Source organism: Myodes glareolus, chromosome 10 (genome assembly GCF_982192425.1).
Source record: "Myodes glareolus chromosome 10, mMyoGla1.1, whole genome shotgun sequence".
NCBI lineage: Eukaryota > Metazoa > Chordata > Mammalia > Rodentia > Cricetidae > Myodes > Myodes glareolus.
Window position 1 is genome coordinate 26,604,044 of NC_142035.1, and position 22,638 is coordinate 26,626,681.

The window sequence follows — 22,638 nt, forward strand, 5'->3', positions numbered from 1 at the left end:
AGCAGGGACGAGGAGGGCCTGTGCACATAATTAATTCATTGACTTTATTGATTGTCCAAGACAACAAGGCCAGCAGGCCAAACCAGTCTTCAGTCAAGTTAGATGTTTGGAGAGGAGGAGGAGATGCCTAGAAGAGCCCAGGAAGTGAGGTCCACGCATCAGACAAGACATCCTGGACTGACTCGATGTGGAATGTTCTGAGCGTTGGTCACAGCCCAGGGACAAGAGTTTTACAAAAAGAAACCAACTCTGTAAAAAACAAAAAAAACAAAACAAGAACCAAAACCTACTTGTGCCCAGCCTGGGTTTGCAGCTCCATAGTCCACCCATCACTTCCCCAGGGAAGAAGGTTCCATTCTCAAAGCCCTGGCTACTGGTGATGCTCTCTGGCCATCGTGGCAACAGGCAAAGTCCACTACTTAGACTCGAGACGACACACCTTTGGCTCTTGGTGGCACCACAGTGTCCCATCACCCCAGAGAGGTGCTGGCCTCAGAGCACAGCTAGATTGTGACAGGACTTGGAGCGGGCCTTGAGTGCCCGGCGTCGTGCGCTGCGTGCTGTCAGGCGTGCCAGGAAGCGTCGGGCGCGCTGGCCCAGGCTGGCACGTCGTCGCGGTGAAGGGAGCTCCTGGGCCATGCTGTCCTGGCGGCGCAGGCGCAGTTGACGCACTACGCCCTCAAAGAGCTCCATCACGTTGTGCTGCAGAGTGGCTGAAGTCTCGATGAACTTGCAATCAAACACCACTGCGCAGGCGCGGCCCTCTAAGGGGGGGCGGAGCCATAGATAGATAAAGGTGAAAAAGAGGTGTGTTCAGACTCTCAGGAAGCATCCCCACCCCCACACCCCACACCCCCGTGCTAGAATCGGGTTTCTATGTGTGGCTTTGACCCTCCTAGAGAACTAGCTCTTTAGACCAGGATGGCCTTGAACTCACAGAGATCCTCCTGCCTCGGCTCCCCACCCCCAGGACTAGGATTAAAAGCATGTGAGCAATTTTCCCGGTGCCTACTTAATTCAGGTGTCGGGGGACCCAGAGGCAAATGATAAGGAGAAGCTCGGTCTGGGGACTGGCTGATACTCAGCAGAGCGAGGCTGGGAAGATTCGACCTCACGAGTAGGGCCATTTTAATATTTTATGGGCCCCACTAGAAATATGAAACTTATTAAACTATTCCTCTCACACTGTAAATACAATTTATACCTACCTTTAAAAGCTTTGGTTTGTAATTAATTGGTCAATACACTGTTTCATCCAAAGTTTGAATTTATAATTGCCCCAACTTATACTGGGGTCACTAGAGGCCGTTTTCAGCTGGTAGACATTGGGTGTGGGTAGAGGGTCTCTGCTTACCAGGGAGTTTACGGGGGGTGGTTTAAGCAAAGGTCACAAGGTAAGCTGTGGTTCTGGAAATTTCTGTCAGCTGTCAAGGAGGAATAGGGCTAGAGAAATATAGGGACCTGGACACTGGGGATGGCAAGACAGGACAGAGACTTGGAGTCTGGCGCGAGGGGACTGTAGGACTTGGGTACCGATTTGGGAGGTGAGAGAGGATGGGGCCTGGTAGGTAGTTGCCCGAAGATGCCAGGTGGAGGGTACAGACCTTCTCTGAGGTGAGCACCGGAGCAGGAGCAGTGAGGCTGAAGGAGAGGGCAGCGGTGGGCAGAGAACTCACCTTCCACAGAGACCTCCCTGCAGCGGGCCAGGTCTGCCTTGTTGCCCACCAGGATGATGGGCACGTGGTCGGCCTGATGCGTGCGCCTCAGCTGGATCCGGAGCTCCGAGGCGCTCTCGAAGCTGCTGCGATCTGCGATGGAGTACACGATGATGTAGGCGCTGCCCGCCTGCAGGCACGACTCCTGGCTCCAGCTTTCATCCTGCGGGGGAGGGACCCCAGGCCCAGCCTCAGAGGGTGCCTAGCCCTGGCTGACAAAGAGGCTTTCTTGGTCTAAGGGGTGGAGTCGGTACAGGCTCCACTATGGATAGTCTTGGGGAACAAATTCTATCACAACGCCCCGTGCCACCTTGGGAAAACTGCTGATTCTTTGAGCCTCGGGTTTTGCTAGGGAGATCTGACATAGGCTACCTTGCATTCCTCCCTCTTTCCTTGACTTTGGACAGAAACTGAGTGGGGAACCCTCTCCTGCAAGAGGCATCTTGCTTTGTCTATTGAGCCTTGTCTTCTTCCTCCTCTTTCCCCCTCCTCCTTTCCTTCTTTTGACAAGGTCTCATACTGCAGACCAGAGTGGTTTTGCTCTTGAATCAATTCTCCTGCTTCAGCCCCTGGGGTCCTGGACCTATATGTGTGGCCTGACTCATTTAGCTCTATCTAGTTTGTGAGGAGAGTTTGGGCTTGGGACACGGTTCTTTAGTCTTTCTACAATCCAGAATTCAAAGAAAAAAGGAAGAGAGGGCCACTGAGAAGGCCCAGTGGGTAAAAGAGCTTGCAGTGAAAGCCTGGATATGATTCCTGGATCCCACAGTGGGAGGAGAGAACCAGCTCCAAAAGCTGTCCTCTGACCTTCACGCCTACACATGGAAAGTGTGTACCTGCCCTCATCCACACATACCACCACACAATACAACATACACACTCACTCAAAATTGTAATAAAACAAAGTATGTGTGTGTGTGTGTGAGAGAGAGAGAGAGAGAGAGAGAGAGAGAGAGAGAGAGAGAGAGAAGAGAAGAGAAGAGAAGAGAAGAGAAGAGAAGAGAAGAGAAGAGAAGAGAAGAGAAGGCTGAATTCAGGGGAGGCCTTTCTCAGTACAGCTTTGGAGAGAGAGCTGAAAGGTCACCTGTGGGGTGTAAGGACAGAGAGGGATGGAAGTGGAAAGGGACCCTTAAGTCACAGAGCTCTTTCTAGTCATCTGACTAAGGAAAGGAGAACCAGAATAACAGACAGTGCTTCGGGAGTGCAGATTTCAAAGCCTTTAATGAGGACGAGTTCCTGTCCTCAAGGCTCCTGTTCTGGAAGGTGGGCTATGGGAAGGGGTGGGGAGGGCCATCAGGAGGGACCTCAAAAGTGCCAAGGAAGGAGATGTGGTGTGAGGGGGCAGGTAAAGCCTGAATGGTTTGGGAGGGCTCCCCAGTGAGTCCGTGGGCAGGGCTTGGAAGGAGGCGCAAGCCCAATGGCAGGAAGGCAGTGCAGAGGAAGGGATGAGTCAGCCAGGCTAGGGTGGGAAAGGCTGAATGGGGAGGACTGTGAGTGAGGAGAAGCTGGGACGTGGGACAGGTGAACAGAGAAGTGTCATGTCCTTGCTCGGTAAGGGTGGCTGTGCACGCTCAACCACTGTGTTGATCATTTCTCAGGCCAAGTAGCCTTTGGGTAAAATCAGACAGATGCAGCATCTCGGGGCCTAGAGGTAGGTCAGGGGGTAAAGGCAGCTGCACACACACGAGGATCTGAGCTTGACTGAATTTGATTCCCAGAACCCACATCACAAAAAGTACCGAAAACCAAAGGCTTGGATGCAGTGCTGAGGTCAGACGACAGCTTTCAGGAGTGAGTCTTTCCTTCCACTGTGTCAGGTAAATCCCTGGCTGTCCAGCTTGGTGGCAGGCACCTTTGTCTGGGTTTAGTTATTTTGCAGGTCCCATGCCTGGCTTTTGATTGGTCTGCCCAACTCACCGACTACCCCACAGTATTCTACTGTATCCGGAAAGCAGCTCTTCCCAATATGGCCCTCGAGTTCCATGAGCTAGCACCTTGTCTGACTCATTTACTCCACAGTCTTCAGCATCCTGGTCTGCTACACACACCTAACAATCATTCCTTTCCTTTTCTTTTTTTTTTTCCAAGATGATTTTTCTGTGTAGCTTTGGTGCCTGTTTTGGAGCTAGCTCTTGTAGACCAGGCTGGCCTCGAACTCACAGAGATCAGCCTGCTTCTGCCTCCTGAGTGCTGGGATTAAAGGTGTGAGCCACTACCACCCAGCCTCTAACAAGTGTTTCTAATGAATGAGCAAGGGAAGAAGTGAAATTCAAGCTGAGGAAGGTTCAGAAAGAGATGCTCCCAGGCAGATGGGGACACAGTACCAATATAAGCGGTGGATTTTGTAGATCTGGGCATGAGTGTGCCTGCTCTCTGAGAACTGTAGACACCTTAACCCCTTTGAACACCTGTTTTCTTGTTGACAGAAAAGGAAGTAGAAGATCAACTGTATGTACCGCTTTAACTGCACGTCACAGTATATGCCAGGGCTTCCTAGTGTGGGAGACGGGTGGAGAGAGGGTGCTCCACAAACCCCAGCTGCTATTTTACAAACACCATCATGGTCATCATCCCTACCCAGACTTCCTTTTATACTTGTTGGAAGGTATTGGCCATGCCAGACATGGTGATGCATGCCTGTAGTTGTGGCACTGGGGAGGCCAAAGCAGGAGGATCAAGAATTTGATGCCAGGGCTGGTGAGATAGCGCCAGACCCATATGGTGGGAATAGAAAACCGATTTCAGCAGACTTTCTTCTGACTTCTGCATGTGTCTGCACCCCTCCCACACAAAATAAAAAATATACAATAAAATATCTAAAAAATGGAGATACATTTACCTAATAAATAAAAAAGGAACTGCCCACGTGGCCCCTTCATTCTCTTCTTTGGTTCTATCAGCGGTGCTGTCTGACACTCAACACTGCCCACTTATTTCTTTTGAAACAAGGTCTTTCTACACAGCACCAGATGTCCTGGAACTCACTATGTAGTCCAGGCTGGTCTCAAACTCACAGAGATCCAACTGCTTCTGCCTCCCGAGTGCTGGGATTAAAGGTGTGTGCCATCATTGCGTGGTCCAACACTGTATGCTTAGCTTCCTTTACGGGCTTAAGTTCAGGGAAAAGGTGAAACAACCAGCCACTCCATGTTTTCTGGTGCTCAAAAAGCCCCCTTAGGTGTCATGTTTCCTTATTTGTGTATATAGTACTTGGTACATGGCGGGCAGGTGCCAGGCTTGTCAGCTGAATCCCTGTAGAGAGAGGATATTCCTGCTGCTGTCTCATCTCCTTCTATTCTTCCCTCCCCCCTTTTGATGGCTTCAAACTTCTGCATCCTCTGCCTTTAGTTCCTGGGATTACAGGCATGCACCATACCTAGTTTGTGCAGTGCTGGGGATTGAACCAGAGCCTTGTAATTCAGTGCGCCAACAGGTACTCTACAATTAGGTTATATCCCCCGGACATCTTCAACTAATTTCTCAAAGTCCTACCATAAGCATATGTTACGTAGCAAGAGGAAAGAAACCCATCGCATTGCTGTTCTGGCAGGGGGAAGGGACGGTAACCTTTGGTTTTCCATTTTCACAACCTCCCTACATCACACATCCCCAGACAGTTCTGCCCTCCTGCATAGTGCTCTTTTCCCCGCTCCCCACTGGGCTCCCCACTGCGGAACTGCATCAGAGCTCAAAACAAAACCAGCTGATGATGTGTAGAACCTGCTCAGTGGGAAGTCACGTGCAGAGCTGGCTCTAGGTCCTGGGTTTGGTCCCCAGAACTTTTTGTAAACAAATAGCAGTAGCAACAATTAAAAAAAAAGAAAATGCTTGGCCCATTTATCAGATGAGAAGATCGAAATTCAAGGTAAGTCTATTAATTGCACAAAGCTGCACAACTAGTAAGAAGAAGGAAGGTGTGTGTGTGTGTGTGTGTGTGTGTGTGTGTGTCTCCCTCAGGCATTTTGGGGTCAAATCCAATAGATTTTGTTTTGACAAATGTGGGAGCGCCATAAGGATGAGGAGGCATGCAAATGGAGAGGTTCATTCTGGGATGTCTGCTTGCTGGGAGGGCGATTGGTGAAGTGAGGAAAGAGATTACGGCTGCTGCGAGGTTCTTCTGCCTTAGGAAAAGGTGTAGGTTTGGGGGAGGGGCGAGACAGGTCCCTGCCCTAAGCCCTGCTCTGCATGCACCAGGAGACAGGCATCTACTATTAGGTTAGCATCCCTCATCTTCCCAGGCTTACAGTGTCGTACCAGTTTCTCGGCCTCCCAGGTGTCCATGACCACCAGTGTGGTGTCCTCTCCGTCCACCGAGAGGGTTCTCTCGTACACATCTGCAATCAAGCGGGAGAGTACAATCACAGGGTGGAGTGGGACACTGCAGACACGGTGTCCCTTACTGCCCGTTCTTGTCAGTCACTCCATCACATTTCCTTGGGGTAGGGAGTTCTGTCTTTCCTGGTGGTCAAAAGTCCCTGTTAGGTGTCCATGTGTCCCCAGCTGTGAGCATAGTACATGGTACGTGGTACATGGTACATAAGAAGCTGGCTCTTCTCAGTTGAATGAACATGGACTGGTGGGTGGGGTTAACCTGGAATCCTCCCCAGCCTGTTCTGGACTCCAGCTCAGGCAGATCATATTATCTCAGGCCTCAGTCTCCCCATCTGTAACACACGTGTGAGCATATGTACATGGCTCCCACGAAGGTCGAGACTGGAGAAGGGATCTGGTCAGATGGTCCCCATCCTCTCTCCGTGTTTAGCCACTCCTTCCCTTCATACCTTGTGCCCTCGAAGCCTGCCCCACAGAGGCCTATCTTCCTGTCATGTGACTGACTCTGATTGTCCTGCAGCTCCTGACCTGTGTTCAATGCACTTTGGAGGAGTAAAGCAATCTAGAGCTCAGAACTGGAGATCTGAAAGCCTCTATTTGGAAAGAACATTAGTTTGTTGGTGGCTGAGGGCTGGGAGGGGAGAGAGGTTGAGGACTTGGGGCTGGGAGTTTCTGGGCTGGGTGGAAGTCTGTCATTTCTTGACACACATAGTTTCAGAGTTTCTCCCCTTATAACATGGAGACATATCATGTACTTTTCACCCATTTCCCCTCCTCTAGGCCCTGTCCAGGCCGTGTCCCGCCCAGCCCTAGATGAGCATCATTTACTTCTTAGCATGCTTGACTGCTCCTATATGTTGAACAGCGTGTGACCTGCACACCTCTCTCTTCTCTATAATCCTGTGCCCCTGGTGACAGGCTTTTCAGTCCTGTTACCGCAGCCTGACTCATCCCACAGGGCTCTTACCTCCCAGCTGTTCATGAAGCTCCCGCTCTTGCTTCCCTGCGAAGAGACTGGCCAGACTGGTCTTCCCGACGCCGGGGTCTCCAAGTAGCACTACCCTGTAGAGGGCTTCCCAAGAGCCTTCAGAGTCGCTGGATTCAGAGGACCACCCATCCTGGGCTGGGGAAGGTTTTCGAATGGGAGGGTTGAGGGAGGCCGACTGACCCAGTCGGGGATGCTGGGATTGAGTAGGGGGTGCGGTGCACAGGCGGCCAGGCTGGTGGCCCCGGGATGACAGGGGTAGCGGAGTGCTGGCTCGGCGGCGCAGGGTGGTCTTCGCTTCCTGTTGGGTGTTAAGTGTCATCCTCAGTCTTTTCCCTGGCTCCTTCCTTCTAAAAGAAGGTGGCTGGGCAGTAAGTCCGTGGCCTGAGTGTCTTGTCTCCGGGCCCTGATAAACTGTGGAAATGACTTCTTCCAGAGTCCTCTCTGGTTCCGCGGGGGAAGGGAAAGAGCCCTTAAGCTCCTTAGGGTTGGGGATTGCTGGTTTCAGGCCTAGAGTCCACCGGGGTCCGCCTAGAAGGGGCGAGGGCAAGACTGTAAACACACAGAGGTGTACACACCCAGAAGCAGATCTCCAAATTCCGAGGATGACCCTTTCCCCGTGACACAGACAGGCAGAGTGGCTGCAGCGAGCTGAGACACCCAAAGCATCCATAGCACATGCTGCCTACCGGGACCGGTCCTTCCCCTTCAGGACTTGAGACCCTCCCTACAGAAAACATCGGACCGCCCCATTCCCCCTTCCCCACCAGTCTCCTTCACTTGTTCAGGGTTTGGGGGGGGGATGCTGAGGAGTATTGAGGCCTCTGGGAAGTTTATTCCCGCTGCCTGATACCCCCAGGCAGAGTTTAAAGAGGAAGGGAGGAGCGCGTTGGTGCCCCGCAAGGGCGAGGGGCTCCAGGGATCTCTCTGGCTGTAACCCGAGTGCCCTGGTGCCATGGGAACGGCGTGCCCGGTCCGCCCCTGCGTGAAAAATTCAGAAGCCGCTGGCGCCATGGCCTCCAGTTTTTGTTGGGGGACAGAAGCCGCGAGGGACCCAGCAACTGGTTTGGTGACAGAACAGGGTGCAGGAAGGGAGCCTACCGGGCTCAGGACTCAAGTGTTATTTCGGGGAGTCTGAGCTGGAACTTTCCCAACTCCCGGTCCTGGATGTGAGTCCCAAGTCCTGGGGCGCTCGGGCGTGATGGTGGCGTTCCTTGTGCCAGGCTCCCCTAGGTCTGCCATCCCGCACCCTCCGGGACGCGGGTTCGAGGCTCCCAGTCCTTGGACCACACCGTATGCAGGCGACCGGAGAACTCCGCCCGGACAGGCAAGTTTACCTTGATGCGTGGAGGCTCCGAGTTCCCGCTGCTGCAGCTGCTGAGTACTCCGCTATTCCTCGGCCTCGGTACGCAGCCCCTCGGGCCTGTCCCGCCCGGTCCAGAGCCACCCCGCCCCGTGCGGCCCCGCCCTGTCAAGGCAGCCTGGTCCCCGCCCTGCAGACCTCCGCCTCCGGTCCTCCCCGTAGGGGTGGCAGTGTAGGAATGGAGTGCCAGGAGAGGGAGTTTATTCCTGGGTCTGTAAGTCCCTCTGTGTCCACCTACCGACTACACCAACTTCAGCCCTGGACGGAAGCCTCTCAGGGAACTTGGTCGATGTTCAGAGCCCCAGGTTCCACCTTTCAAGGGAGGCCATGCGGGAGAACTGGGCTCCGAGTTCAGAAGTCTGCATTTTAAACAAACGCCCAAGTGATAACTGATGCAGATAATTCCCAGAACACCCTTTGAGAAGCTCTGGGTGGAGGGTTAATTGTGAAAAGGGGTCTTGGAGGAAGAGCCCATGTACTACTCTACAGGGGAGACTTCGGAATGTCTGATTCTGATATCATTAATTCCCTCATCATTCACTTGCTGGTGATTCGCAGGGACAAAAGAATCTGTCTTTTAGTTTACTGTCCCCTATTAAAAAAATACTTTAAAAACATTTATTTTGCGGGGTGGGTGGGCAGGGAGAGCTTGCCAAGGCACCTATGTAGATGGCAGAGGACAACTTGGAGAAGTTGGTTCTCTCTGTCTATGGATATGGGGGATTGAATTCAGGTTGCCCGGCTTGGCAGCAAGTGCCTCTACCTACGGAGCCGTCTCACTGGCCCTGTCTATCCATCAGTTAGTTATTCATTTAAACCTTTGTAGGCATGTGGGAACAGGAGAGATACTGATCTTGGCAAAGGAAAAAGAAGCTGACTGCAAGGCCAGGACTCCAGCTCTTTCGGCTAGGAGCCCCTTTAGTTCTTGAGAGGGTTTAGGTGTGCGTGTGTGTGTGTGTGTGTGTGTGTGTGTGTGTGTGTGTGTGTGCGCTGTGGAGGCCACACTGTACCTGTGGGTGAGGGCTCCTCGTCGTGGTTGAGGGACTCCAGGTGCCTGGGTTGGAACAGATCCACCCAGCAGGGTATGCTGGCTCGGCCCCCTCAGTAACAAACTCCCTCGGGTCTGACTCCCTTCCGCAGCCTGAAGATCAGACTCTGCTCTGTTCCAAGTTCCAGTAGGACAGTGGCTTCCAGGTTGTGCCTCGCCTCGGGTGACCCCAATTTACAAAGTGGCCGTTGGCTTCATTTTGACTGCACCTGCAGAGTGGCCTGTAGACACTACCACCCATCCAACACCACCCACGAGGTGGAGACCAATAGACAATTTAGTCTTATAAGGGAAAAAGCACCTCTATTAGCGTGTCAGTTCGGACTGGTCCCATCTAGGCTCATTGGGGTATGAAGCCTGCAGCAGACATACAGAGCACCGAATTAGTAAAGGGCACAGCACCCTCTCTGGACCTCACAGAAGGATGCAGCCATGGTACCATCCCCACAGACTTGTCACGTGACCACTTGCTCTGTGTGTGTGTGTGTGTGTGTGTGTGTGTGTGTGTGTGTGTGAAAAGGAACCAACAGATCTCCTAATTATCCAAAGCTTCAGCTCAGCAGAGTCTCCACCCTTTGCCATGACCTTATTGTTACCATTCATCCATCCGTTGTCCATCTACATATGGGGCCAGACTGGTCCTGGCTGCCTCTCTGGCTGCAGCTCAACCCTGTGTCCGGACTCTGTGAACTTCCAGGGGCTCTCCACTTGTGATGTTAGTATGTTGTCTAACCACTGGCAGTGACTTCTATGGTCCTATGTACCCTCTGCTTCCACTAATATCCCTTGACCTCTGTGGCTGCTTTAACCCCTTGTAGCTCCCTCTAACACACACACAAACACACACAGCTATAGACCTGTGTAGACATGTACATACTTGGAACTGTGTGAAGTATAATGTTAATAATCAAGATCAGAATAAAAGACTCTGAGAAAGCCAAGGGCCAGTTATCAAATCGGGACTGCCTGGTAACTTGCATCCAATGAAAAGGACATAGTCGATATATTTTGGCACTGGGGAAAGACATAAATGTGATTGTGCTTCTAACAGGTAGCTTTGCTGCCTCAGCCTCCCTGTTCTACCTGCAGGCTGGGCTGTTCTGGACTAGCACCTTCCACAGTCTGAGAGTGTAGTGATCTGGCTTCCAGACCCAGTTCTGTTAACTCTGTCACCGTGGGAGCTTACGCGAGTCAACTCCCCTCTTTGGGTTTTGGTCTCTTCATTTAAAATTGCAATCTGCCTACTTCTGAGGTGCACATCTGAACTCCAGCACTTGAGAGCTGAGGCAGGAGGATTGTGAGTGCCAGTCAGCCTGGGTTACATAGTAAGTTCTAGGCCAGCCTGGCTGCATAGCATGCCCCCCGCTGCCAATTTAAGCAAGCTTTTATTAAAATATTAAATACTGACCAAGAAGAAATTTGTCAGGACCACCTTCTGGAAGCTTTCTGGCTGTGTGGCCTCAAGGCATGTGTTGGTGGGGCTTCTATGGGCAAAACCCAAAGGGCCTGGCCCTGTTTTAACTCCCAAGGAAAAAGTAACCAGAGGTAACCTTGCTAAGACAGACAAGCAGATGAACATGTTTTTGTCTACGACATGGAAGTCTGAACTCAGCATTTAAGCCATCATGGTGAGTAATCATCCCGGGCCTCTTTTAAGTAGGTCTCGCTGCTGGGACCTGCACTTTCAGGCCTGTTCTGCTCCCTGTGCTGGGGATGCCCTTCCCCTTCTCATCTTTCCTGCTGTAACCTAGACGATTAAATACCAGACACAGTGCATGTGTTATCCCAGTGGCTCTGTCTGGAGTGGTGGCTTAGAAAGCCTGGAAGACTTGCATGGCTTTTGATTCAGAAATTTGGGGTACGGCTAAGGAGCTCTCATTTCTCTCAGGTAGGGTTTGTTGCTCCGGGCACTATGCTTTGAGATCCTCGTTTCATTCAATGCTCCAAAGGTAGTTATTGCTCTCTGTGAGTAAGTGTTCTTCCATTTTCAGAGTAGAGGCTGGAGAGATGACTCAGTTGTTAAGAGCACTGATTGCTCTTGCAGAGGACCCCGGTTCGGTTCTAAGCACCCACATGGTCTCACAACCATCCCTAACTCCAGTTCCGGGGGATCTGTTCCCACTTCTGACCTCTGCAGGCACCATGCATGCACACGGTGCACATGCGTACACGCAGACAAAACACATAAAATGAAATGAATAAATCTAATAAAAAATTAAAAATAAGGTAATCATGTTGTAGGTGGCAGTCTGGGTCTCTTCCAGGTTGGGTGATTTGTTTAAGGTCTCGCGGTGGTTAGGGAGTGGATTAATTACTTCTGTCATTGTTGAGATGCAATCCCTGACTGAAAGAGCTTAAAGGAGGAAGGCTTGCTTGCTTCACAGTTTGAAGGTGCAGCTCATTAGGGTAGGCAGCAGGAGTGTTGCATCTTTGTGTGTCGGGAGGGAAGGGAGGAGGACAGGATGGAGAGAGGGAGGATACTGGTGCTCACTTCGCGTTCTCCTTTTTATTCTGTCCAGGATGATCCCAGCCCATCCAGTGGCTGTTCACATTGAGGGTGAGTCTCCCCACCTCCATTAGCTCAACTAGAAACTTGCTCACAGGCATATCTAAATGTTGGCCTCCGAAGTGTTTCTAGATGCTGCCGAGTTGACAGTCAGTATTCACCATCACATGGGAAGATGCCGGCCTTTCTCAAGTGTTTTCTTACTCTCTCAGCTGGGAAGATTCATCTCTTCTTCCTCCCCTGCTCCTCCTCAATGGACCCAAGGGCCTTGCAGCCTCTGGAGGATGTGGCTGACTAGTCCACGCAGAGCTAGCCATGAGAGAGCTAAACAGCCTTGGGACCACGTGGCTGCCCCTCCCACCTGGGCTTGCTGCCCTTGACTCTGCAGCCCATAAAAGCTGGATATGCAGCAAGACTTTATGCTGGATTCTTCTCTGACTTGGTCCCGGCGGCCTCCTCAGGAGCTTGGTGGCCATGGCACAGTGGATTCTGCTCATTGTAGCTTTCCTGGTCCTGGGTCATGTGCCACCAGGTAATCGTGTGTGTGTGTGTGTAAATGAATATTAGGCTTCCAGGTCCAGGAGGCCAGGTTAGTGTTTAAGTTCTGGTTCCACTGTGGGACAGCATAAAGCCAATTGTTTAATCAGTTCCCTAATCTGTAAAATGGGATTCACTCCACAGAAACTCATTTGAAAACTATGCATTATTATGATTTCTGGAGGCTTGTGGAAAGAGAAAACAGGCAGACAGATAACCTGTCAGGTGGCTACAGATATAAGAACATACAGGCAAATTGATTGTTAGTAGCATGTGGGGTCGGATGGATTGTGCTGGAAGGCTCTGATCAGCTCTTTACAACTTTTGAAGATTTATTTTATTTCCCTGTATAAATTACTCTGTGTGTGTGTGTGTGTGTGTGTGTGTGTGTGTGTGTGTGTGTGTGTTTGTGTTTGTGCAAGTGAGTGTTCAGGTCCACAGAGACCAGGAGTGAGCATCACACTCCATGGGGCTGGTGTTATTGCCTTGTGTGAGCTGTCTGATGTGGGTGCTAGGATCCAAACTCTGGTCCTCTGATAGAGCAGTAAGTATGCCTAACCACTGAGCAATCCTCCCAGCTTCTAGAACCCCTTTTGTTTTGATCTGAGCATGATAGTACATACCTGTAATCCCAGGTCTTGGGAGAGAGGATTGAGAGTTCAAGGCCAGCTTGGACCTCCTTAGTGAGCTTGAGACTCTGGCTTGAAAAATAACAAAATATAAACTAAAAATGAGAGAAAAATTTTCAAAACTTCTGTTTTGAATAAAAATGTAAAATGTGCATAGACAGAGAATGATGTAGCCAGCAGGTAAGGTTGTCTTTTCCTTCCTCTGTTTTGCTTGATGGTACTGGAGTTGGAACCCAGGACTTCATACCGGTTAAATACTTGTTTATGCATTGATCTATGCCCCTCTCCCACAAGGTGAGTTTATTACAGACACATTTAGCACGTGAAAAAAATAGAGAGTAACATGGTGAAATGAGTTTTGAAAACATTTATTGTAAGACATTTTAAGCGGAGATAGGAAACCGTTGAAGAGCCCGTGTGTGCCCATCATACAGCCATAGCGCTGTTTCCTTTCTCATTGCCCTACCTCACACTATATCCTTTTGTAGAAGGCAGGTTTGAGCAGAACTCTGTGTGAACAGAGGATCCAAGGAAGGCTGTTTCAGACCATGGGAATAACAAGCGGCAAACAGCGGAGGAGGCCAGTGTTGCCGGAGTGGGGCACACACAGGAGGGAGACAGCAGCCCTAAGCCACAGACACAAAGACCTGAGAGTAGATGAACGGCATACTGGGTAGTAGAAACCCCAACTCTGAGCCCTTGGGAAGGTCAAAGGGTGTTGACCGTAGGGGAGAGTTCTGTTTCTAAACCTATCGTAGCTCAGTGGTCAGGGACAAGATCCTTTCTCTATCTGGAAAGTGAGGGAAATGCCCTAGACTGGATGCTGGTAGCCTCGACCACCTGAGTTTCACCCTGATAACCTCAGTTCTTGCTTACTGACCATTTACAATGTGCCTGGTTCCTCTGAAGGAGAGTGACATAGATGAAGAATCCAAGGCCAAGGTCACTCGCCCGGGAAGTGACAGAGCCAGGGTCACATAGCATTGTTCACCTTTAGTCCCGCACCATCTTCCCAGGCCAGGCTGTGACGCCTAGAGATTGTGAGACCATTTCTGGGTCTGTCTAAGAGGCTCTGCTGGGCTGGAAGGCAGGGTTAGTAGGGCTAGTAAACCTGTCCACAGGTCTGGCAGCATCCTCTGAGGTCTTGAGGGATCTCTCAGTCTAGGAAGACGGAGGGACGTCTTCCCTTCCTGCCTCCCACTCCTGGTTCTCTTCTCGCTTGAGGTCACATGTCTGGAATGCGCTGTCCCAGGCAAACCTGAGTGCTCCTGTTTCTCCCTCTTACCTACTTCTGCTCCAACTGGCCACCACAGTATGCTGGTTCCACGGGGCGCTAATGCTGGTTCTACGGGGCACTTACCACAAGCTCTAAGTATTTGCTTCATTTTTGATTGCCCTGTCTGCACTTTCATTTTAAACTGTGCTATCCCCGCTGCTCCATAGTTGCTGAGTGAATAAATGAGAGGCTCCATCCATGCCATGGCCCCCAAATATAAGTTCCCCAAAGCCTTAGCCTTTCTGTGAATGGAAACTCTCACACTGAAGCCTGGCATTAAAGAGGTTCCTTTGTGCCAGGGAAAGTTTGTATAATGGAGGCTTTTTTGGCTTTCACTCTGATTTTGCCTTGTGACTATGATGGTTTCATTAAGGTTATTGACTTCTGTGAGTCTTCATCTCTCCACCATTATAAAAGGGATTGAAACGAGACCAGCTGCAATTGTATAGTGCTGTTAAGAGAAGAACAAGGGTGTACCTAGTGGGTGGGTACTTTTACCTGGACAAGAAGTTATTCTTTTAACCAGTGATCTAACCTGTGGCTTACCTAGAATGAGATCTGTAACCTCCATGATAACCCAACGCTCTCATTTATGACTTGTGCTCTAACATCTGACCAGAGAGCTAACTTATCAGCAGCATGGCCCAATCTGTAGTCCAACTTGTGACTAGGGGTCTAATCTGTGACCCACAGGCTACTCTATGATCTGTGGTCTTCCTCCACACAGGAAGCAGTGAATTCAAACGGTGCTGGAATGGCCAAGGGGCCTGCCGGACTTACTGCGCGAGGCAGGAAACCTACATGCACCTGTGTCCCGACGCGTCCCTGTGCTGCCTTCCCTACACGTACCAGCCTCCGCCGGCCTCCAAGACCAGAGATGACTAACCTGCGCTAGCGCTGGCACCCTGCTTCACAATAAAGTTCATGCTGCTGGCTCACTCTGTGTTCTGCGTGCGTGACTGTGTCCCTTTCTCCACGGAAGGGGATGAAGTCGAAGGTGTGGGAGGGATGACTGGAGGAAGTGGTGCCGGGGAGAGTGGGCGCTCATGATCAATCTAATTGTTCCTGTTTTGACTAACTCCAGAAAATTGATTTGTCCTCTTGGCCTCCTTGGGATAGTCATCCGCACAGCAGGGAGAAGGATGCTGGCTGGCGGGTGGGACTTTGCAGAAGGAATGCTGAAGCAAGGCAGAAGGGTGAATAAGGGTTAATGATAACTTGTCAACAAGAGGCTCCAGCCATCTAAGATGAGATGGTGAGTTTGGCTTGAAAGGCAGGCAGCCTGGCTGGGAGGGGAAATGTCTTCCTCTTTCTTCATCTACTCATTGCTCAGACTTCAGGAATCTGCCTAGGTAGGTAGGGCCCTAAGGACTGGAGTAAGCAGTTTTCCTATGGATAGAAAGAGAACACAGAGGAAAGTCCATCCCTTCTGGGATGGGGACTGATGATGCAGGAAGGTGGGAAAACACCCCCTGTCCCCCGCAGAATTAGACAGGTACATAGAGAGGCACAGGGTTCAATTCCCCTCTACCTGTCATGGCTGTGTTTGGATGGAAAAACAGGAAGCTCACCTTTTGGCAGTGGATCCCTCCTCACTATGAAGGAATCTGGAGGCAGGGGATGTGGTTTTGTGGTTTAATGCTTGTCTAGTGTATGTGCAGATCTGTGTGCGATCACCAGTACCCCAGTAACACACACACACCTGTAGCACTATTAATAAAAACTCAGAGACAGATATTGGGGTTCAACCTGAAGGTCAGAAAAGCCAAACATCCAGCCACTGGCTCTTGCCTCTACCTCAGACTGAAATGGTGATCCTGCCTCCACAAATCCTCAGAATGAGACTGTGTGAGAGCTGTCTCCTCCTGTCTTATATTCCTCTCTTGTGCTGGGCTTAAAGGCATGCACCACTACTGCCCAGTTTCTATGGCAAACTAGTGGGGCTACTGGCATTGAAGGTGTGTGCCACCACTGCCTGGTCTGTAAGGCTGACCAGGGCAGCTATTTTACTCTCTGATCTTACTAAAATACAATAAAATATCACTACACACAGCCGCTGCCGCCACCACCACCACCACCACCACCACCGTTCTACAATCCCATTTTCTTGGGTCACTATACAATCACCAAGACTTCAGGGCCCATGTCCTCAATTAACAGTCAGGACAGCCCTCCAACCTGGTCTAGATAACTGGTCACTGAGAGTTTCATCCCAGCTGATTTCAGAAAGCACAGAGCAACCCGTGTTCCACGCACACCCTCAGATGTAGCATGTGTGACTTTGTGACCCTGCTGTAAAGCATCACTGAGAGTGGGGGTCACAGAGGCTCATGTTCTCCTCCCAGCCATGCCACAGATCTCAGACTGTGCGACCCAGGGCAAGTCACTTCCTCAGCCTGTGTGTCAGTCTCTTTGCTGCCAAGAGGAAATCACCACAGCCTGGAATGGGGAGGCTGGCAGAGGGTGTCAGGGTCAGAGATGGTGGCCCAATGCTTTGAAAGCGCCCAGTAACATAAGCCACTGCAATCCGAGCCCAGGCCAACCTGTCTGCAGAGTTCTCTCACAGAAAAGCCTCTGGGATAGTGCAGTTTCGGTGGTTCACCAGATGCTGGCCGTGCTGCATAATTTTATGTCAACTCGACACATCTGAGAGAAGGGAGCCCCCAATGAGAAAACGCTTCCTTGAGATTGGTCTATCGGCAAGCCTGTAGAGCGTTTTCTTAGTTAATGCTTGATGGGGAGGGCTCAGCCCATTGTGGGTGGGGTCATCCCTAGACTGGTAGTCTTGGGCAGGCCGAGCAAGCCATAGAGAGCAAGCCAGTAAGCAGCACTCCTCCATGGCCTCTGCATCAGCTCCTGCCTCCAGGTTCCTGTCCTGTTTGAGTTCCTGTCCAGATTCCCTTCAGTGATGGGCAGTGATGTGAAAGCATAAGCCAAATAAACCCTTTCCTCCCCAACTTGCTTCTGGTCATGGTTCAACAACAGAAATCCTAGCTAAGGCAAGTTGTCCTGACTGTGTTGTCAGGGAAGGAGCGTGAATGGACTTTGGATCTTTGGGTTAGAAGAGCCACTGAGTGTTGAGAGCTCAGTGAACCGTTCTGTAGAAGCTTGGAAGACACGCGTGTTGTGAGTGATGACCATTATCGCCCCAGTGTGCTGAGGGATATAGCATCACCTGGGAAACATTGACAAGCCAACCCCCTGCACAGAACATGAGTAATCACTTCACTTTAGTTCCCTGAAAAACTAATGAGCACACTTCTAGGCACCACAGACTCCAAAGTGGTTATCATGAGATGGGTTCGTGTGACCGGGCACTGAAGTTTTAGATTCAGCTATTCCTATCAGAAGATGTATGTGACATTGTTCACTTATATGAAGCACTAGCCAAGAGGAAAATGAAAGGCTTAGTGATCATAACATATCTTAAATGGAGGAAGAATAGGGAACAAAGGAAGGGACCCACTCAAGACTGCAGGTGACAAAGGTGTGTTCATATTTTAAAAGTATGATCTTTCAGGTGGCCCTTATTTATTATTTATTTTATTACTTATTTATTCATTCACTTAAATAAATAAATTTATTTATTCATTCTTTTAAATAAATAAATTTATTTATTTAGATGCTGGCTGAAGTTTTCCCTCCCTCTTCCCTACTTCTCTCTGTTTCCACCCCTCAATCCATTTCTCCTGTTTAGGGAAGGGCAGGTCTCCCATGAGTATCAACAAAACATAGCATAAAACAAAAGTATACAGACAATTTTATTTTTGTATGTACTAGTGTCTGTTTATTTCTTCTGGGCCTATTATAAAAAATTACTTGTGGGGAAATAGGTTTTTATAAGCTAAATTAAAAACAGGGGGAAAAGCCCAGGGATTAATAACAAAGCAATATTGACGATAAAGGCAAGAACAGTTTGAGTGATTATGACGGACTAAACACAGCTGTGCTAAATGGAAGAAAAAAAAGACTGTTGAGAGCAGGTGCAGACGGAGGCCTGGCAGTGGAGTCTCAGAGGGAAGGCAAAGACTCTACCAGACCTTTTGTGTGAAGGCAACTCTGTGACTGGTCAGCGGAGGGCGAAGAATCGGCTGTGATTAACAAGAGACCAAAACCTTTACTTTGCTGGGACAATGGATGCTGATTAGCTGGGGCTGAGGAATCACCCGTGATTAGGGAGAGCCGTATCTCTGAGGTGAAATCTTCTGGGAAGTGTTTTCCGAGAGTAAGCACATGGTCGGGGATCTCGGGGATCGATGCTGTGGGCCAGAGGCTGCCACAGTCGAACACCGTGCTGGCACCTGAACCAGTAAGAGTCACTCATGTAGTACTGGTTGTGAAGGCATGAAGGGTCGTGGAGATCAGCTGAGGCTTGGCACTGTGTGGTAGGGCTGGATGGAGTCCCTGAAGAAAGCTCAGGAGGAGCTATTGGTGAAGGGCAGCCAGGTGCACAGAGACCCCAGCAGTTTGCAGATGCCGGTGCCATAGGGTGACCACCAAGAGCAGCAGCAGTGGTGGAGTGGAGCCATCTGGGAGCCTGGGAGACAGCTGTGTGTACTGCAGGGGTGGAGCCAGAGCTGTCACCCAAAGCCCTTGGGAGGGGCCCATAAGACAGTGAGTTAATCCCAGATATTGGATATGGACTTATTTACACATTAGAGTTTGGTTTTGCTTTGTTCAGATTGCAATTGTGCCCTGGTTCTTCCCTTTTGACGAAAGAAATTATTTAACTAATTATTTTTATTTTCTGGGAACCCACAGCTGAGAGACTTTGTATTTTAAAGGTATTTTGGAGTTTTTAGTGTTTGAATTTTAAAAGGGTTTAAATTTGTTAGACGATGGGACTTTTCAGTTTGAAAATAGTTTCTATTGTGATGCCAATATTAATGTGTAATCTTGGGGCTGGATCAGAAGGAAATGCTGCGGCTTAGCAGTGATGTGGCTGTCAAGTTGACATGCGGCCAGTGGTGTCGGCTAGTTTCATGTCAACTTGTAACAAGTTAAAGTCATCTGAGAGGGGGGAACCTCAATTCAGATAATTCTCCCATTTTCTACCTTTGCCTCTTGTGAGCTGTTGGCTTGTAAATTTCAGGTGTGGTGTCTTTTATTTCACCCTTTTGGTTGACTTATGTAACCACAGAGAATGTGATTACAACCAACTGTTAACAAATGGAAGAGCCCCCATTGTTTAGTCTTCAGAGGTCGACCTAGATTTCACGGTCTGGGAAAAGAGAACACCCGGCTGTCAGCCCTCATATTTCTTTGGTCTCCTTGCCCTGAGTCTAGCAGTGTCTGGGCTAGTGATGCAGCTCAGTTTATGGAAGGCTGGCCTATCACGCAGGAAGACGTGGGTTCGATTCCCAGCACCACATCAGTTGAACACTGATTATGTATGAGGGTAAGATTAACTGCAGAACAAGTTCAAAGCCAGCCTGAGGTAAAGGAGTCACCAACATTCGTCACGTGTCCGGCAGGTTGGTTTATGGAGTGACCTTTGGTTTGAGTGCCTGGTGTTTACTAATGACTGAATTGGACACCACACGTATTATTAGCCAGAATGTTCCAAAAGTGATGTTGTCTCTCAGTGGGTCATATAAGAGAAAGCCACTGGCCTTGCAATGCCTGAAGCCATAGCAAATTATGTGGTTTTCTAAACCCTTTTCAATATTTTATTTTTTAATTTTAAAATTATTCCAAAATATGTGTGTGAATGTGCATGAGTGAGTGTGTATGTGGTTATGTGCACATGAGTGTGTGAGTGCTCTTGGAGGTCAGAGGCATTGGGTTTCCTGGTCTAAGAGTTGCAGGCAAAGGGAGTTGCCTGATCGGGCTGCTGGGAATTGAACCCTGGTCCTCTGGAAGAGCAGTGCGTTATCCTAACCACTGCACCACCTCCCCTGCTTATCATAGCACTTTGGAAACAATGTTTTTTTCTAATTGTTTAAAAACTACACTGTTTATTGTGCAGAAAAGCAAATAAAAATGTGTAAAATGTGGTTTAAAAAAGCAGGAAGCCAGGCAGTGGTTGGCACCTTAAATCCCACTCAGGAGGCAGAGGTAGGAAGTATCTGACTTTGAGGCCAGCCCCAAGCAAAGCGAGTTCCGGGATAGCCAGGGTTACACAGAGAAACCATCTTGAAAAACCAAAAAACAAACCAACCAAATAAACAAAAAACAAACAAACAAAAGCCCCCAAAACCCCCAAAATGGAGTCAAGCAGTGGGTACTTGGTGTCCTTGTATTTTTGTTACTCCAGAGAATTTCTGGGCATGCTTACATATTCTTTCCCTTTTTATTTTTTAGAGACAGTCTCTCTATGTAGCCTTGCCTGTCCTGGAACTCACTGTAAGACTAAAACTGACCTTGAACTCATAGGAATCCACCTGCCTCTGCCTGCTGAGTGCTGGAATTGAAGGCATGCACCACCACACCCAGCAAAATTCTTTCAAAAAAAGATGTTTACTGCTAAAATACCTCCTAAAGTTACTTTAAGGTATTTGCCTTTTCTAACTTCAATAGTATTTGGAAGCATTTCAAGGGCAATGCAGCCCGCACCTGTGAGCTCAGCACCTGGAAGGCTGGTGCCGAAGGATTATGAGTTCAAGGCCAGCCTGGGCAGGTTCGTTTGAGAGGCTTTAAGACTTCATGCAATGGCCAGATTGAGTGTCATGGGAAGATACTGCCCTCTTGTGGTTTTTTGGGGAATCTACTAGGCACATTTTGAATGCAAGGGGGCACTAGAGCTAGGGATCTTAGGAGGCATGCAATGTGTGTCCAGGAGAATGAAATAATGGTTTATTTCCCAGACTTGTAGGTGAGGAATTCAAACGCAAGTATTTCTTGACAACTGAATGTTCCTGGAACAAAACTACTCCTCAAATCACAGGACCATTATTCTTTGTTCTGGGAGATTCTTTTAAAAATGTTTATTAATTTTTATTATTTATATGTTTGAGTGTTTGCTTGCATGAATGTCTATGCACTGCATGAATGTAGGCACACACAGAGGCTAGAATAATGGCACTGGATTCCCTGAACTGCATTACAGGCCATTGTAGGCTGTAGGGAACCCAACTCGGGCCCTTTGCAAGAGCAGCCAGTGTTCTTCATCACCGAGCTGTCTCTCCAGCCCCCAGGAGGTTCTTCCTCACTACTACTTACTGCTTAAAAACCTTTTTACTTATTTTATCTGATGTATGGGAGTGTTTCTCCCATGTGTGTCCGGTTCCTGCAGAGGTTGGAAGAGGGTGTCAAACCTCTGGAGTTGGAGTTATTTCTTCGGAACCCCTCTGGTTTGTGAATGGAGGCTCTCTAAATGATGAACGTCTCTCTGAGCACTATCTTAACTGTCTTACAAAGGCTCTGCTAAGGTACATTTTCATTTGATTCTAGGGTAAAACCTTTTTCTTCCTTGATTTCTTCAATGACCAACCGATCATTGAAGAGTGCACTGCTCACTTCCCACGTGTAGGATCATGTCTCTTGCTATTGACTGTAGGGATCCTGGAAAGCCCTGAGTGTGTGAAGTCCTGAGTGGACGCCCATGTGGGCATGGACACAGCTATGCCAAGGACCGAGGCTTCAGACCCGTGGGAAACTGGCAAAGCCTTTCCCCATATTGGCGAGGCTCAGAATTGGCAAAGCCTGCTTCCTCTGGTCCAAGTGGAAGTGTTTACAATTGATCAATGTGTGCAAAAACTAGCAACTGCAGCTCCCCTTGGCTGGATGTTTACAGCCTGAGACTGCCAGCCTGGGAGACTTTCTCTGAGACTAGCAAGCCCCTGCCAGGTGCGTCCCCCAAACACAATGGTAGTTGCAGTTCCATTAGAGCACACATCTCACTTGACCCCAGCTTTTCTGTCTGTGTGTCTGCTCCTTCTTTGTTCCTCCTCAACTTGCTTTTTGGTCAAGGTGTTTCATCACAGCAATAGAAATTCCAACTAAGACAATATTTAAAATGCTGTATAGACACATCTTCCCTTCGGTGATGGTATAGTTTCTCCAATTAGGCAGCTGAAATGCTTGTTAATACACTTCTGCAAATCAAGGTGATGGAGGACTCTTATGTCTTACGCAAGGAAGGTCTCAGAATTTCAAATTAATGATTTTGAGGTCACAGAGGTTAATTAATATCAAAGGTCATTTGTATGAGGGCAGTGGGATTACTGAGTCAACCTCTGAAAATGACTGCACGTTAAGCCTTCTACCTAAATAATCCTAGAAATACAAATGCACACAAGCACATCT

The 22,638-nt window shown here is 49.3% G+C and overlaps 2 protein-coding genes across 3 annotated transcripts; one reads left to right on the top strand and one right to left on the bottom strand.

Annotated features, from left to right (window-relative positions):
- Positions 1-16: 16 nt before the first annotated feature.
- Rem1 (RRAD and GEM like GTPase 1) lies at positions 17-8,491 on the bottom strand. Of its 2 annotated transcripts, none has more exons than XM_048445598.3 (5): positions 8,370-8,491; positions 7,015-7,563; positions 5,970-6,049; positions 1,677-1,878; positions 17-764 (listed from the first exon to the last, which is right to left on the bottom strand). In XM_048445598.3, the coding sequence occupies exons 2-5, from the start codon at positions 7,352-7,354 to the stop codon at positions 493-495; spliced, it is 894 nt and encodes a 297-aa protein (XP_048301555.1). In that variant the 5' UTR covers positions 7,355-7,563; positions 8,370-8,491; the 3' UTR covers positions 17-492. The 2 variants fall into 2 exon arrangements, with proteins under 2 accessions (XP_048301555.1, XP_048301554.1); XM_048445597.3 differs by lacking the exon at positions 8,370-8,491 and adding an exon at positions 8,134-8,358.
- Positions 8,492-11,970: 3,479 nt separating this feature from the next.
- Positions 11,971-15,316, top strand: Defb124 (defensin beta 124). The gene is made up of 2 exons (XM_048445641.3): positions 11,971-12,481; positions 15,119-15,316. The coding sequence occupies exons 1-2, from the start codon at positions 12,424-12,426 to the stop codon at positions 15,274-15,276; spliced, it is 216 nt and encodes a 71-aa protein (XP_048301598.1). The 5' UTR covers positions 11,971-12,423; the 3' UTR covers positions 15,277-15,316.
- Positions 15,317-22,638: the final 7,322 nt, after the last annotated feature.

Coding starts and splice junctions, on each gene's coding strand:
- Defb124 (XM_048445641.3), top strand. CDS start 12,424: ATGGCACAGTGGATTCTGCTCATTGTAGCTTTCCTGGTCCTGGGTCAT. Junction 12,482..15,118: donor CCTGGGTCATGTGCCACCAG/GTAATCGTGTGT, acceptor TCCTCCACACAG/GAAGCAGTGAATTCAAACGG.
- Rem1 (XM_048445598.3), bottom strand. CDS start 7,354: ATGACACTTAACACCCAACAGGAAGCGAAGACCACCCTGCGCCGCCGA. Junction 6,050..7,014: donor GCTTCATGAACAGCTGGGAG/GTAAGAGCCCTG, acceptor GCTTGATTGCAG/ATGTGTACGAGAGAACCCTC. Junction 1,879..5,969: donor CCTGGGAGGCCGAGAAACTG/GTACGACACTGT, acceptor CCTCCCCCGCAG/GATGAAAGCTGGAGCCAGGA.